Source organism: Marmota flaviventris, chromosome 12 (assembly GCF_047511675.1).
Source record: "Marmota flaviventris isolate mMarFla1 chromosome 12, mMarFla1.hap1, whole genome shotgun sequence".
Lineage (NCBI taxonomy): Eukaryota > Metazoa > Chordata > Mammalia > Rodentia > Sciuridae > Marmota > Marmota flaviventris.
In genome coordinates this window covers 29969680-29985077 of record NC_092509.1, presented here as the reverse complement: position 1 = coordinate 29985077, position 15398 = coordinate 29969680, and the positions used below count along the sequence as shown (strand labels likewise).

Sequence of the window (15398 nt, the reverse complement as noted above, 5' to 3'; positions counted from 1 at the left end):
CCAGGAGTTTGGAGGGCGGAGCGCGGGGGAGAGTCACGTGCCCAGTGCTCCGAGCTCGGGCGTGGGGCGTGGCCGCGTAGGTCGGCGCAGGCGCAGAGGCCGCAGCGCGGGGCGGGGCTCGCCTGCTGAGAGCCGGGGTTATGGGGCTGTCTACTGAGGCGGTACTGGCGGTTTATGAACTCTTTCCATTTCCTTTCCTTTTCCCCGTCTTCTCAGTGTGATTTTCTTGGTGAGTTACTGGAGGAGAAAGAAAGGAAAAGTAGAGACCAGTCTGTTTCCATCGCATGCGTTTCTCCCATCGTTCCTTCTTTCCGCTACTCAATTGTAATCTCTGTTTTGAGCTTATTCTACCTGCTGCTTCCGTCTGAGGCTCCTCAGACCCCCCCCTCCCTGCGGAACTCTGCCCTGCCCACCATCGGTGCAAGTGCACGCCCGCCATCCCGCGTCCACCTGCTCCTTCCACCTGTGCCGCCCTTGCCCTCCCCCTCGGCCCTCTGCGCCTTCCTGCGCTACCTGGTGAGCTCTCTGCCCCCGCTACCCTCTGGGCTGGCGCTTCCCTCTCCAGTTGCTTTCTGCAGACCTGTGCGTGAGCAGCGTCGCCTGGACCAGCGAGCAAAGTTGTATTTCAGTGAAGCAATTTACAAAAACAGTGATGGGCTACATTAAGTGGTAGATTGTAGTTTGTGCAGATATCCAGTGTAAATTGTACTATATTGTACATCAGCAAATTAGGCGTTTTTTGCTAATGATTATTTTAATATATTTAAATAAAAATGGCTATAGTAGTGATATAAATAAGACAGTTTGAAAGGAAAATAAGCCCTTCATAAAAGTAACTAGAACATTTTTATAGTATTGAAAGAGTACTTGAAAATCTTTTCAATCAAATACTTGAGGCTATTTGGTATGAACCATTAACAACAGGGCTAACAATCTAACAAAAGGAAAAGCTTAGTCGGATTTGATAGCAATTTTAAAACAAAGATAAGTGATGAACTTGTAAAATGGCTGTAAGATCTTTGTGATTACACTGTGGCCTTACACTGTGTGCTCCTTCCACCAGCTCTCCTTGTCTGTTTCCTGGGAAGTAGGGGACTAACTGAAGGCCTCTTAGGTTTTGGGGTCTGTAGTCAGAAACAGCAGAGCTTTACTTCCCCTTGGCGAGTGTATCCCTGGTACATTTCCATCATACAGTTGCCATAAAAGTGCAGTAAATTTAAAGAATTTTTGAAAACATCAGAACACTCTTCTTTATAAGATAATGAGCTAGATCTAGAGAGTCACTTTTCTGAGAAATTTTAAAAAGAAATTGTATTAATATTAATTTAGAATGATGAGCATACTCATGGCATAGACTTTCTTTTAGAAGATCTTTGAACTACAGCCAGTTCTCATGAAATAATTTTTGAAGTGGTCTGTCTTGTGTTTTGGAAAGACATATAATAGCAAGCAAATCTTTTAAATTTATAGCAAATGCTACATAGTTTTGGTTAAACAGGGTTTTAAGGAGTCCACAGATTTGAAAACTAGATAATTTTATAGTAAATTTAAAAATTCTTACGATTTGGAAGTACAAATTGATACATTAGAATATAATTTTAGTTGATTAACATCTAATAGTAAACTTAAAATACTGTTAAAAGGTTGCTGAAAATTAGTATGTACTTGTTTAAATATGTAAGTATATTATTATGCATTCATAGGAAAAATTTTAGTGTTTTCTATAATTTTTCCTCTTGAAATCTTTAATTTTGGTTAGCTTTTGACAGTAAAATTGTTAAATCTTGTGCATGAGGTCACACAGTACTTGAATTCATATGTACAAGTGGACATTCTGGTTTTGTTTCTTAAAGCTATCATGCTGACACACCCTTTTTGTTTACCTATTTAATGTAAAGTGTCTTTTATGTTTATAAAGGATCCATTGGAATTAGTGGTTCAAAAAAGTTCCGCTATAAAATGTGATTAATAGAGAAACTCACTTAAAAAATTGTTAACATGAGGAGCTAGGGCTGTAGCTTAATGGTAGATATCTTGCCTAGCATGTATGAGGCCCTGGGTTGGATCCCTGGCACTAAAAAAAAAAAAAAAAGAAAGAAAAAGAAAAAAAACTAATGTGTAATGGAGTTGTGTGGAAATCTGTGGAATTAAGGAACGTAAAGTATTTTTGTGGAGCATTTGCTTGACCAAAAAATATTCAGAATTAGCAATAGAGTGAAACCTGATTATTGATGTCCAAACTATTTGTTTTGTTTTGTATTTTGCAATACTGAGGTTTGAACCCATGGTCTCAGTACATGCTAGGCAAACACTACACTGAGCTACATCCCCAGTCATTTTGATTTTATTAAAATAAACTTAGGGTCTTAACTTAGTTGCCCAGGCTGGCCTTGAACTTGTGATACTCCTGCTTCAGCCTTCTGAATAGCTAAGCTATTTGCTCTTCACTGGTTTTCGATGTTGATTCCTATATGATTGCCTTCCATTTCAGTTCAGGTAGTTTTGCCCTTTAAAGAAAAATTGCTTATTCATTATCACTATAATGAAGAACATATTAAAATATTAATAAGTGAAAAGATTTAATAAAATCATTTTGAATAAAAGAAAAATGATATACTGTTGATCCTCACTATTCACAAATTCTATATTTTTGATCTGCTAACTAAAATGTATTTGTAACTGCCACATCAACACTTGAGTACCACTTTTATAGGCATTCCTGGACAAATGCAAAGCAGTGAAAATTTTGAGTAGTGTCACATGCATGTTCCTAGCTGACGTCAAACAAGGTGATGCTGCCTTCTTGTTTTAGTTCTTGTGTTATAAACAAATATCTTTTTCACATTCTATTTAGTGCCACATTTTCCACATTTCTGTGTGTTAGTGAGTGACTTTGCTGATTAAATGGTCCCTAAGCTGAGTGCTGAAGTGCTATGTAGTGTTCCAAGGTTCAAGAAGGCTGTGATGTGCCTTACAGAGAAAACAGTTTTGTGTGATTAGCTTCATTCAGGCTTGAGTTACAGTGCTATTGACTGAGTTCACAGTAAAGGATGAGCAGTATAAATGTCTTATAAATGGAAACACACATAAAGATTACATGTTGATGGGTTAGCAAGAATCTTGTGCCCAGAGGCTCACAGGAACCTAACCTTGTATTTCCTCTGGGAATAATGGTTCAGTAGTCAACAACAGTAAAGACTCTATTGGACATAATTACCATGGATAATGAGAATCGATAGTATTACCTCTTAAGTAAAAATCCAGTTTACAGAATGTTATGTGTGGGGGCATTATACCATATTCTTTTGTCTTGGTTAGCTTAAAATAGACTTGAGTATAAAGGTTCTAAAATTAATTTATGGCTAGATGTTACAAAATCAAATTTGGTATGCAACTTAAATACAATTCATCTGTATTTTTCTTTAGAAATGGTAATGTTCGTCCTATGTTGTAGCACTTAACTGCTTTCAGCTAATTTAAGGAAGATTTGTAGTAAAAGAATGTTGATACAGAATTTATAAATTGAACTATCATCATTTTCTCTCTTTAATTCATATCCATTTTGCTCCCCCAGACTCTTTTGAAAAAGGGAAATGAGATAAAATAAAAAATGAGAGGGCATAGGGGAAGTAAGAAAAGGGAAGATTGCAAAAGGTAAAGTTAACACATGTAATGTTTGCCTTCTCGTAATGAAGTTGATGTTAAGCATTATAGCAACCAGCGTAAAGTGGAAGATAAAAGATTCAGTGTTCATAAAACAAACTAGGTAATGCACAATAATTCCTGATACAGAGATCAAAAAAAAGTTATGAATTGCAAACACAAAGGCACTCTGTAATGTTTTAAGCAGAAACTTCTTGAATGGGAGGTTAATCAGGCTGTTTTACACAGTGCCCTTATAGCATGTAGTACTAAAGTATACAATGAAGTTTAGTAAATTGCTCTTATGGTTCAAGTGTACAGTTCTCTCTGGTCCTTGGTTTACTCCAGGAAAAGGATCAGACTCGGCATAGCAAAATAGTTCTTAATGCAGGGATGAGTACTACTGTTTTATCTGAAAGTTTATAAACAAACCAAACTACAAAAACATATGCCTAGGCTTGTGCCTGGATATTCTGATTCAAGTTATATGTTCTTAGTCCATTGTCATCGAGTAGCAACGATTAATATTACTATATATCAATAGTCTTATATGCTAACTACTATGATGTATGTTTTGAATTTATTATAGACCCATTTTAATAGTTAAGAAGTACTTGTGTAGCAGATGCCTTATTTTTGGGCTTTATGTAAGTATGTATTATACAAATCATGAGGTGATTCAGATGAGTAGGATACTCTGAAAGAACAAAGAACAATTCAGACATTTCATAGTTTTATTCTGTCTGATTTTTTTCCCTCTGATTATTACACAGTTAAATTGCTGAAATTTTAGATGTAATTGTGAAAGATTTTTATATTTATTTAGTTATATTGCCTTTTTTTAAAAAAAAAAAACAACCTTTATTTTTTAGTTGTAGTTGAACACAATTTATTTATTTTTATGTGGTCTGAGGATCGAACCCAGGCCCTTGCATGTGCTAGGCAAGTGCCCTACCACTGAGCCACAACCCCAGCCCATGGTTATATTGTCTTTTTAATCCTTAATAGAAATACTTACAGTACTGTTGAGCAAAATTATTTTCTCTGATAATACAAATGTTGAAAAAGAAATTATAGTATCTTAATCTAATAATAGATTTGGGGAAACATGAAAAGGTGAATTTTTCTTTTAAAAATTTCAGATGAAATTTTAAATAATAAAGTTATTACATTGTAGAATTTTATGATACTGAGTGCAGTTATGTTTAACTTGAAATTTTTTCCTTATAGATTTCATTTTTTTTCAGAAATCACCTTTGCTCCAGAATCAACAAACTCTTCGCCTAAGATTGGTTCCTGTGTATCCCATGTTTATAAGTCAGTGGAGTCAAGCCCTAAACACACAAGCTGAAAAGTCAAATAAGGGAATGAATTCTTTCTTTTGACAGTTTTTACTTGTAAGTTAAATTCAAAATTATCTTAAATTGTTTAAACATTAAATCACCAATTTAGCTTAATCAGTAGTACATGATTGAAAGTTTTCAGAACATATTTGAACATACCCTTTAATATTTGGCATGACTTAGTCACATATTAGTTATAATTAGAGAACATGTGAAAAGCCCCCACTATAAAGTTACTTCAATTTGAGTGACTATTGCAATAATTATTAAATTGCATTTTGCATGACAAAAAAAAATTGATTTACCTAGCCTACTCACCACTGAGTATATTTCCAAAGACAGGAACTTGATCAATATGGAGAATTGTAGAGGATCTTTAGAGGCCAGAATAATTTTTTTCTTTCATCATTGGCAACCTCCCTGAATTTCTTGGCTGTCTTCTCTGGAGTCTGGAATTTGAGTTAAGTCTTGCCACTAATGATGTTATAGGAATAGAAATAAAAATGATGGGCCCATGTAGATAAGGTTATAGATATAACCTTTGACTTTATTGATGATTATTACTTTTTCTTAGCTATTTGCATATTATACCTTTCACTTTGGCTTTTTTAAGGCCTTCAGTATGAATAATATGTAGGTATTATTAATATGCATGTAAAAAGCACACAGGAAAGAAAATGTCATACATTTGTCTGTAGTTTAGAAAATTACTTAAGCATTTTATAAGCAAATATGTTCTTTTATTCTAGTTTTCTGCTGTGAATTCTATAATAAGAACTTGATAAGTAACATGATAATCCATCAACCTGTTCATATAACTAGAGAAGTTGAACATAAAGAATATTGTTCAGCTTTGTGATTACAAGTTATTAATACTCCAACCCAAATTCTCTTTGCATCTGTTATAAAATATATAAACCAATAAACCGTAAATCAGTTTTTATTACAGTATTCCATAAAAGTACACACTGATTTGATTTAGTATATATTTTTAAAACATCTGATGTGACATTTCTGACTTGAGTTTTCTGTTTATAGTTACTTTTTTGTGGTTCTGGGAATCATACTTATTTTTTGAGTTTTTTTCCAAGTGTTTTGAGATTTGAAAAGATACTGTTAAAAAGAGTAATATGTAATATATGGGCTATTTTTTTAAGTGTCCCATTCACTTGGAAGACTTTTAAACAGTTTATGTATAGTGGGCATGGTTATATTCAAACCTATGATCTTACTAACCAATTGTCTCTTTTATTTTTATGTCTTTAAAAAGGTTAAACCCAATTACTAAATTGGCTCAGACAGAAAAGTGAAGAGAATGCTCCGTTTTAACCGATATCAGCATCTGAAACAGATAACACAAAAATGTGTTTCTAGTATACATGTTAAAACAGATAAACATACACCACTATTTCTTTCAAGAACCTTTGCACTCACAGAATTAAGGAAGTCATGGTGTTCAACCCACTCTCTTTTGGGAGACAAAAATATTATCCTAATGGGACCTCCTGGTGCTGGAAAAACAACAGTAGGCAAAATAATAGGGCAGAAACTAGGTCGTTGTGTCATAGATGTGGATAATGATATTCTTGAAAAAACTTGGAATATGAGTGTGTCTGAAAAATTACAGGATGTTGGCAATGAGCAATTTTTAGAAGAGGAAGGAAAAGCTGTGTTAAACTTCTCTGCATCTGGAAGTGTGATTTCCCTCACTGGGTCCAATCCCATGCATGATGCTAGCATGTGGCATCTAAAGAAAAATGGCATAATTGTATACCTGGATGTACCCCTAATGGATATAATTAGCCGTCTAAAATTAATAAAGATAAATAGAATTGTAGGTCAGAATTCTGGAATGTCTATGAAAGAGTTACTTAAGTTTAGGAAACAGTATTATAAGAAGTGGTATGATGCTCGAGTTCTTTGTGAAAGTGGGGCTTCCCCAGAGGAGATAGCTGACAAAGTGCTGAATGAAGTTAAAAGGTACCAAGATGTGGACTCAGAAACATTCATTTCAACAAGGCATGTTTGTCCTAAAGACTGTGAACAGAAGGTTTCAACAAAATTCTTTAGCGAAGCTGTGATTGAGGGCTTAGCTTCTGATGGTGGACTGTTTGTTCCTGAGAAGGAGTTCCCAAAATTAAGCTGTGGGGAGTGGAAAAACCTAGTAGGAGCAACCTATGTAGAAAGAGCACAGATACTGTTGGAAAGGTGTATACATCCTGCGGACATACCTGCTGCCAGATTGGGAGAAATGATTGAAACTGCTTATGGGGAAAACTTTGCCTGCTCAAAAATTGCTCCCATCAGGCACCTTTCAGGCAACCAGTTCATCCTGGAGTTGTTTCATGGGCCAACAGGATCATTTAAGGATTTATCTTTACAGCTTATGCCTCATATTTTTGCACACTGCATTCCACCAAGTTGCAATTATATGATACTTGTAGCTACTTCAGGAGACACAGGGAGTGCAGTCTTAAATGGTTTTAGTCGTCTTAGTAAGAATGAGAAGCAAAGAATAGCTGTGATCACATTTTTTCCTGAGAATGGAATAAGTGATTTTCAGAAAGCACAAATAGTTGGCAGTCAGAGAGAAAATGCATGGGCAGTGGGTGTCAAGTCAGATTTTGATTTTTGCCAGACAGCTATAAAAAGAATTTTTAAAGATTCTGATTTCACTGGCTTTCTTACTGTGGAGTATGGAACAATATTAAGTTCAGCTAATTCCATAAACTGGGGACGACTGCTTCCTCAGGTAGTTTACCATGCTTCTGCCTATCTTGATCTCGTTAGCCAAGGGTTTATTTCTTTTGGAAGCCCGGTAGATGTCTGTATTCCCACAGGAAACTTTGGAAACATATTAGCAGCAGTGTATGCCAAGATGATGGGAATCCCTATTAGAAAATTTATCTGTGCCTCCAATCAGAACCATGTTTTGACCGATTTTATAAAAACAGGACATTATGATCTAAGGGAAAGAAAATTAGCTCAAACTTTTTCACCATCAATAGATATTCTCAAATCCTCAAACCTGGAGCGACATTTACACTTGATGGCTAATAAAGATGGGCAGTTAATGACAAAATTATTTAATCAGTTAGAAAATCACCATCACTTCCAAATTGAAAAGATTCTAGTTGAGAAACTTCAGCAGGATTTTGTGGCTGACTGGTGCTCTGAAGGAGAGTGCCTAGCAGCTATCAATTCTACCTATAATGCTTCAGGATATATTTTGGATCCACACACTGCTGTTGCAAAAGTGGTTGCAGACAGAATGCAAGACAAAACTTGCCCAGTGATTGTCTCATCTACAGCTCATTACTCAAAGTTTGCACCTGCTATTATGCAGGCTTTAAAGATAAAAGAAATCAACCAAACTTCATCAAGTCAGCTTTATTTATTGGGTTCATACAATGCATTACCTCCACTACATGAAGCTTTATTAGAGAGAACAAAACAGCAAGAGAAGATGGAGTATCAGGTTTGTTCAGCTGATATAAATGTCCTGAAGAGTCATGTGGAAAAACTAATCCAAAATCAACTCATAGGAAGGTTTTCTGAGTAGAATATTTTTTCCTGGTGATAAGCATGCAATAATAAATCTCAAAAAGTTGATTTGGAGTACAACAGCATTTGTTTCTATGTAAATGTATACATATATACGTATATATATTTATCTGTTAATTTTTGGAACTTCAGTAGCCTAATTTCCAGGACCGATCATTATACCTACATATACCTCCTTCAATCCTTAATCTAGAAGTGACAAATGGTGGCAAAGTACATGGAACCTTGTGCTATCATGCTTTGCTTTGTGCTCTTGAGGGCTATATCAGTTTCTGCTCCCTCATCTCCACTTTTTAAATGGACCAAAATGTATTCAGTTTTGCAATTAAAAATATTTAAGCACAATTGTTAAGTACTACGCTTGTGACCATTTACTATTTCTCTTTTGGCTAGAAAGTTTTTATTGCTCAAAATACCTAACTTGTTTGGAGGAATTAGTAAGTTCATCTATTAAGGTTAAGGCAAGTATTTTTAACCATTTTTAAACTCCATTTTGAACTTGAATTAATTGTGTGTTTCCTACAATTATCTAATTAGATAAGTGTTCTGCCCTTCACTCTCCTTTGACTATTTATAGTTAGGAGGAAGAAATTTGAAAAGCAAGACAGTATTTAAATCCAGGATGTAACAGTCAACAGAAGTACTTAGAAGTGGATATAGAAATAAAATTACCTATTTCAAGAGGTCAGTTCTCCAAAATTAAGTGTTAATACAGGTATAGGTATTTTTATAGACAGCAGCTTTCCCGTATTATTGGAATCCATTTCTGTATAATTGATCTATTAACCCTTCAGTAAAATGTTTTGTTTTCTGTGTTTTTCTTGTTTTGTGGCAGCTACACAAACACTAATACACATTTAATTTGCACTACTATGTAGAGACAATAGATTTAACTAAGATTTATATTTGCAAATTTACTAGATATTTTATTTCTGAATTAAATATTGTCACGGAAAGGATCCATTTGTGTATGGGCTACTCTCAACCACAAGATGGCATGCCTAACATAATTTGTCTTTGTGATAACATTTCTGCCTCATTTTCTGGGAGGACCACCTCCATGAAGAAATGATATTTAAAAGTTATAATGATGAAGTTTCACCAGGAGCAGTTTTTAGAAAGTGTTAAATTATGTTAACATCAGATCTCTTGACTTTACTTCTAAAATGGAAGTTATAAAGCCAAAAATAGAAAATCAGCAAAATAATGGAAGTTTCAAAGTTCTGCACATGTTAGTGTTCCCCCCCCCCCCCAACATACCTTTTTTTTTTTTCTTTTTCTGGTGGTACTGAGAATTGAAACCCAGAACCTGGCACACACTAGGTAAGCACTCTACCAGTGAGCTCTATCCCCAGTTTTTTTAGACAAGCTCTCACCAAGTTGCCAAGACCGACCTTGCATTTGTGATCCTTCTACCTCAAACTTCTCAGTAGCTGGGATTTGCACCACCACTCCTATGTGTATTCATTACTTTATAATTTAAAGATATTTGTTTCAGTAGATGATATGTTTAGAATATGCATCTGAATGTTCACTGTGTGTGTGAGAGTGCTCTATTTTCCTGGAAGTGGAAATGACAGTGAAAGAAGCCTGATTTTTGCCGTGAAGAACTGTACTTAACAAGAGAACACAAACATGGAATCGTGCAACACTAGACTTATTGCAAGATAATATATGAATAAGTGAAAATTGAGTGATACCGCCGATTGCTAAAAAAAGTTAAAGGAAAGGATTGTTAAGGAATGATCAGAAAAGGTTTCATGGAGGACATTCTGAAATGAGGCTTGAAATGGGAAGATTTTCTAGGTGAAGAAAGGGAAACATTCTAGACGAAGGTCATGTTAGCAGGGGAGGTAAAATGGTAAAGCCCACCAGCATTTATTTGTGGTTAGTTTGCTCTTTCACTCTTCAAAATGGTCATTTCATGTCTCCACTTTTTCTTGAAACTGTCCTTCCACTTTCAGCCAATAACCTTGCTTCATTTCAGAGGAAAAAGTTATTGTGTATAACATCTCTTAGCCTTCCCACATCAAGTGTATAAATCTGCTATACTTATTAGCATCCTTTCCTTCTTCCTTTCAATGAATTTGGTAGCAATCCTCCTCCTTTCAGAGAGCAGTCTCTTCAGATGTGCCTTGTAACTTGTTCCCTTCAACTCAGATTATTTGCTTCAGCTTCTCTTCAACTTCTCCCATCCAGTGGAACCTTCCTGTGGCTTTTAGATGCTCTCTGCATTAAGAGCAAAACTTCTCAACACCCACATTTCCCCCATCTATTTTTCTTTATATCCCAACCAAAATTAAGCTCTTCAAAGATTTGTCTCCATACAGGGTTTCCATTTTCTTCTTATTTCCTCCACAGTGTATAAAATGTGAACAGTTTAAAGATGAATAATAAATACCTAAGTACTCACCACCTCCTGAGCAGTGAAGAATAGAACATCACTCAGACATTTCGTTCCTGCTGTGGTTTCTGTTTGATTACATTCACTTTCCTCCTCCAGAGTTAACCACTATCTAAATTGAATCATTCATTTTTTAAAAAATAGTTTTATTTTGTTTTAGTTTTGACTCTCTGAATTTTATCTAAATGGAATCATACTGTATGCATGATTCTGGGACCTTTATTTTTATTTAGAAACTTTCATCCGGTAAGATGAATCAAGCCATGGTTCATTGATTTTTATTTTTAAATAATAATCTGTTGTGTGAATGTCACTACCTATTTCCCAGTTAGTGGGCATTTTGTCTAATTTGTATCTTTTAAAGATGAACTTTTGTAAAATTTGTGTTGAAGGTTAGTGAATATGGACTTTCAATCATTTGTGATTCTTTTAATAACAGGTAAAACTAGTTTTCAGATCTTGACATTAAAAGTATATGGGTTATTTATGAAATGAGTCATCAATTTTTAGTCTGTGGTTATAATTGTAACTTTTACTATCTTTGAAATTATTTTACAATATCTAATGTAGTGAATTTGTAAGATTTTTGAGAAACATGAAAATTTTAATTACATATTTTGGAAATCATAAAATATTTCAATCAAAATAGTGTTTAGACAATAAATTGTACAAGGTTTCAGAGTTTAATTGCAATTCATTTTCAGAAGTAATCATGGATGACATTTATTGTTTCTCTGAATCCATTAAATCATTTGTAAACATTTTATAATTCAGACTACTTAATGTAAGTTTAAAAAAAGTAACTTTTCATGTGAACATGAAAATATTATATTGTTTTTGTCTCCATCCAGGAAATTGAATAAAATCTACCTATGAAATAGTTATTTGTGTGGTTCCCTTCTGTGCACTTCAACCACTAAAATCATTAGTTTTGTCTCTTTAAAACTTGAAAAACAAATAGATTCCTTCAAAAACAGACTTTTTCAACTTAAGGAAGCAAAGCCAAGAAAGTTGCCAATGTCATGGTCGAAGTCAAACCAAGCAATATTTTGATCCAAGTTCCTACATCAAAAGTTGGGATTGCTTCCTATAGAAGAATGCTTTATTTAAGTTAACTGTTTTTCCTTTTAAATTCAGAGCTGTGAGTGGCAGGTAAATTTAATTTACAAATATTTTAAATAATCCACAATGTTTCATTTTTTTTCCTTTTTTCAAACTTTTTATTGTATTGAGAATTGAACCTAGTTATGCAATACCACTGAGCTACATCCCCAGCCTTTCTTAAAATTTTGAGACAGGGTCTCACCAAGTTTCCCAGATTGGCTTTGAGCTTGTGACACTCCTGCCTCAGCCTCCTGAGTATCTGGGATTACAGGTGTGCACCATTGCGCCTGGCTCACAATGTATTATTATTTTGAGGGGGGAGGTAAGCGGGGACTGAATCCAAGGGCACTCAACCACTGAGCCACGTCCCCAACCCTATTTTGTATTTTATTTAGCAACAGGGTCTCACTAAGTTGCTTAGCACCTCGATTTTGCTGAGGCTGGCTTTGAATTGGCGATCATCCTGCCTCAGCTTCTCGAGCCACTGGGATCACAGGCATGTGCCCTGTTGCCTGGCTTCAGAATGTATTATTATTATTACCATTTAGAGAGAGAGAATTTTTTTATATTTATTTTTTAGTTTTCGGTGGACACAACATCCTTATTTTATTTTTATGTGGTGCTGAGGATTGAACCCAGCGCCCCGCGCATGCCAGGCGAGCACTCTATCGCTTGAGCCACATCCCCAGCCCAAGAATGTATTATTTTTAATGAACAAATTGTATTTGGAGGATGATCCTAAGGATGAGTAATAAATACTATCTAATAGTAATGATTCAATACCATCTAATACTAAACTTAATGGTATCCTATGAGATATTTTTAAGCAAATGATTTATTACCATTTTTCAAAGTGGGCACTTTAAAGTAGATACTCCGAGCTCATGATAGTTGCCAAAATTAGAATACAGTCTCTAGAAACCATATTGAACAATGACAAGAAGTAAAAATATTTTGAAAAACAAACTGTCTTCTTAGTAATCTCTAAGATATATGCTAATTTTAAATGACTAATGTAATTTCACACTAATAGAGGCTTACTTATATTCATGATGTTATTAAAATTTAGTTTATAACTATATGTCCACCCATAGAGATTTTTTGAAGCTATGTATTGAGAAACTGATGTGACTCCATTTTTGAGAAACCAGCCTCTACCTCAGAGCAAAGCCTGTCCAAGGAAGGGAACATGACCCTTGTCCTTGGAAAGACCCACAGAGCACTCCTAGGCACATACCCACCCTGCTGAGTTGTTTATCTACAAATAATAGGAGAGATCTGGGCTCCAGGTGTTCCTGACTCAGTCAGGCTAGGTGAGGACCCATAGCAACCCCCTAACAACTACCAATCAGCATGAGACAGGGAAAATACTTGAGATTCCAGATGACCCTCCCAGTAGTTTATGGTGGTTGATAACATGTTGGGAAACCCTGTAGTTCAGCGCTTACTCCCCTCGTGGCTTAAGCCAATCAGTTCAAAGGAATCCCCCTCTTGAACTAACCAATCACCCCTACCCAACTTGTTCCCGCCAGTGAATGTGCTAATCATGTTTTAGAGTTATTTTATTATTTTCCCACGGTGTGTGATGATTTGCTAAGAGATGCTATGATGTATGTGAAGTCCCTGTCTTCCCCAGAGAGTGTATAAAACTGCTGCAAACCCTGGGCTCAGGGCCTCTCAGCGTCACCAGTTGCTGTGTGCTAGGAGGACCGAGCTAGCTCGCAATAAATGCCTCTTTGCTGCTTACTTCGATCTTGGTCTCTGGTGGTCTTTTGGGGGTCCCGAATTCAAGCATAACAGTATAAGAATAACTTCGCAGCATGCTTGGCAGCACATGCCTCAGATTTGCAATCCATGTATATCAGTTTCTTTAAAATTAAAGAAAAAAGTTTAAATGTTTTGTTTGTAGCACTCATTATCTTGTATTTTCATTGGATGGAAAGTACCTTTGAGGAAAGAAAAACTTTTTGTGTAAGATTTACAGTTCTTTGAGGAAAGAATTTGAATATTTTCAGTTATTACCTAAGATAGCTGCTTTTTGGTTAAGTAAAATGGGGAATCATCTAGTTGTGTTACTAAAAATTCAGTCCTTATTCCTGATGCCAATCCAATAACAAGGACATGATTTTGAGAAAAAGGAAAAGGAAGTTTTATTGTTTTGCTAGCAGAGGAGAAACAAGAAACTCCTGTTCCAGAGGCTGTGATTCTGCCCATCAGGGGGAATAGGAGGCTTTTAAAGAGGTGATTGGAAGGCTGTATTCCTTGTTCTCTGTCTGGAATTGTGATTCACTGATTAATTTAGGAGATAATCATTTCTGAGATCTTCTGGAGCCATCCCCAATTACTTTGTTCCTGTGATGGGTGTGTGCTCAAGGACAGATAATTCTGCCTAGGATGGAGAAGAAAAGTAATTCTGTTTCCCTGGAGACTAGGGAGGGGGAAGGGGAAGAGAAAGAAATGTCCCTTTTAAAAATAAGTCACAGTGGCAGAGCAGCAAGAACTCCATTCGAGCATAAAGTCAACCATAGTTAAAGTAGGACCTAAAATTAAGGTTTTATTTTTATTTTGGTTCAGAAAAAAACAAAGATTATTTGTCAAGGACATCTTTTTTGCCTCATTGATCTCAAAATTGGATTGTCTTTTATTTCTCTAATCTAATTTTAGTTAGTGCCAGCATCTGTGAAGATAACACTGATTATAATTGTCAAATATTTTCCCAACATTGATAAATTTAATATCATTAAAAAGCAGCATTCACAGAATTAGGAATTATAGAAAGAAAGGGGGCAAATAAGCTCGTCTTGGGCTAAGTAGTAGAGGTGGGTGTGGGGTGAGATGAGCTGGCAAGGGGGTCTTTGATCTCTATAAGCTATGTTAGTATCAGAACTGAAATGAGAGTTTTGGAGAAAGAAAAATTTATTTTTGAATTTTTACTGCAGGAAATAGTGTAATGATTCCTAAATATTTATCAAAAGATTATATTCCAGTCATTAATTTGGTCTTTTCTAGATAATTAATCTCCTGTATCTCAGCTTTTCTATGTATACTAGATGAGTGATACTTATTATTTGCCCCATTCTGTGGAGAACAACGACTATTGATGTTGCCAAAACCTTGGTTCTTGTCCCCAATGCCAATCTGATAATGAGGACACGGTTTTGAGGAAAAGGAAAAAGGTTTATTGTTTTGCTAGCAAAGGAGAAACATAGGGAACTCCTGTTCCAGAGGCTGTGATTCTGCCTATCAACAGGAACAGGGGCTTTTAAAGAGATGACTCAAAGGCTACATTCCACATGTTCTCTGTTGAAGTTATAATTCACTTGTTAATTTGGGAGAAAGTT

General features: G+C 35.5%; 1 protein-coding gene across 6 annotated transcripts in view; it reads left to right on the top strand.

Moving 5' to 3' along the window:
* Thnsl1 (threonine synthase like 1) overlaps nucleotides 1-11833 on the top strand; it is a 115808-nt gene extending 103975 nt beyond the window's left edge. For 4 of the 6 annotated variants that reach the window (XM_027953113.2, XM_071599824.1, XM_071599825.1 and 1 more), the window contains 2 exons: nucleotides 4890-5039; nucleotides 6256-11833. In XM_027953113.2, the coding sequence (XP_027808914.2) occupies nucleotides 6301-8547 (2247 nt within the window). In that variant the 5' untranslated portion in view covers nucleotides 4890-5039; nucleotides 6256-6300 and the 3' untranslated portion in view covers nucleotides 8548-11833. Of the gene's footprint in view, nucleotides 1-112; nucleotides 230-4872; nucleotides 5040-6255 lie in introns of those variants that run through there. The other 2 variants (XM_027953111.2, XM_071599827.1) reach the window with 2 other exon arrangements.
* The last annotated feature ends 3565 nt before the right edge of the window (nucleotides 11834-15398 follow it).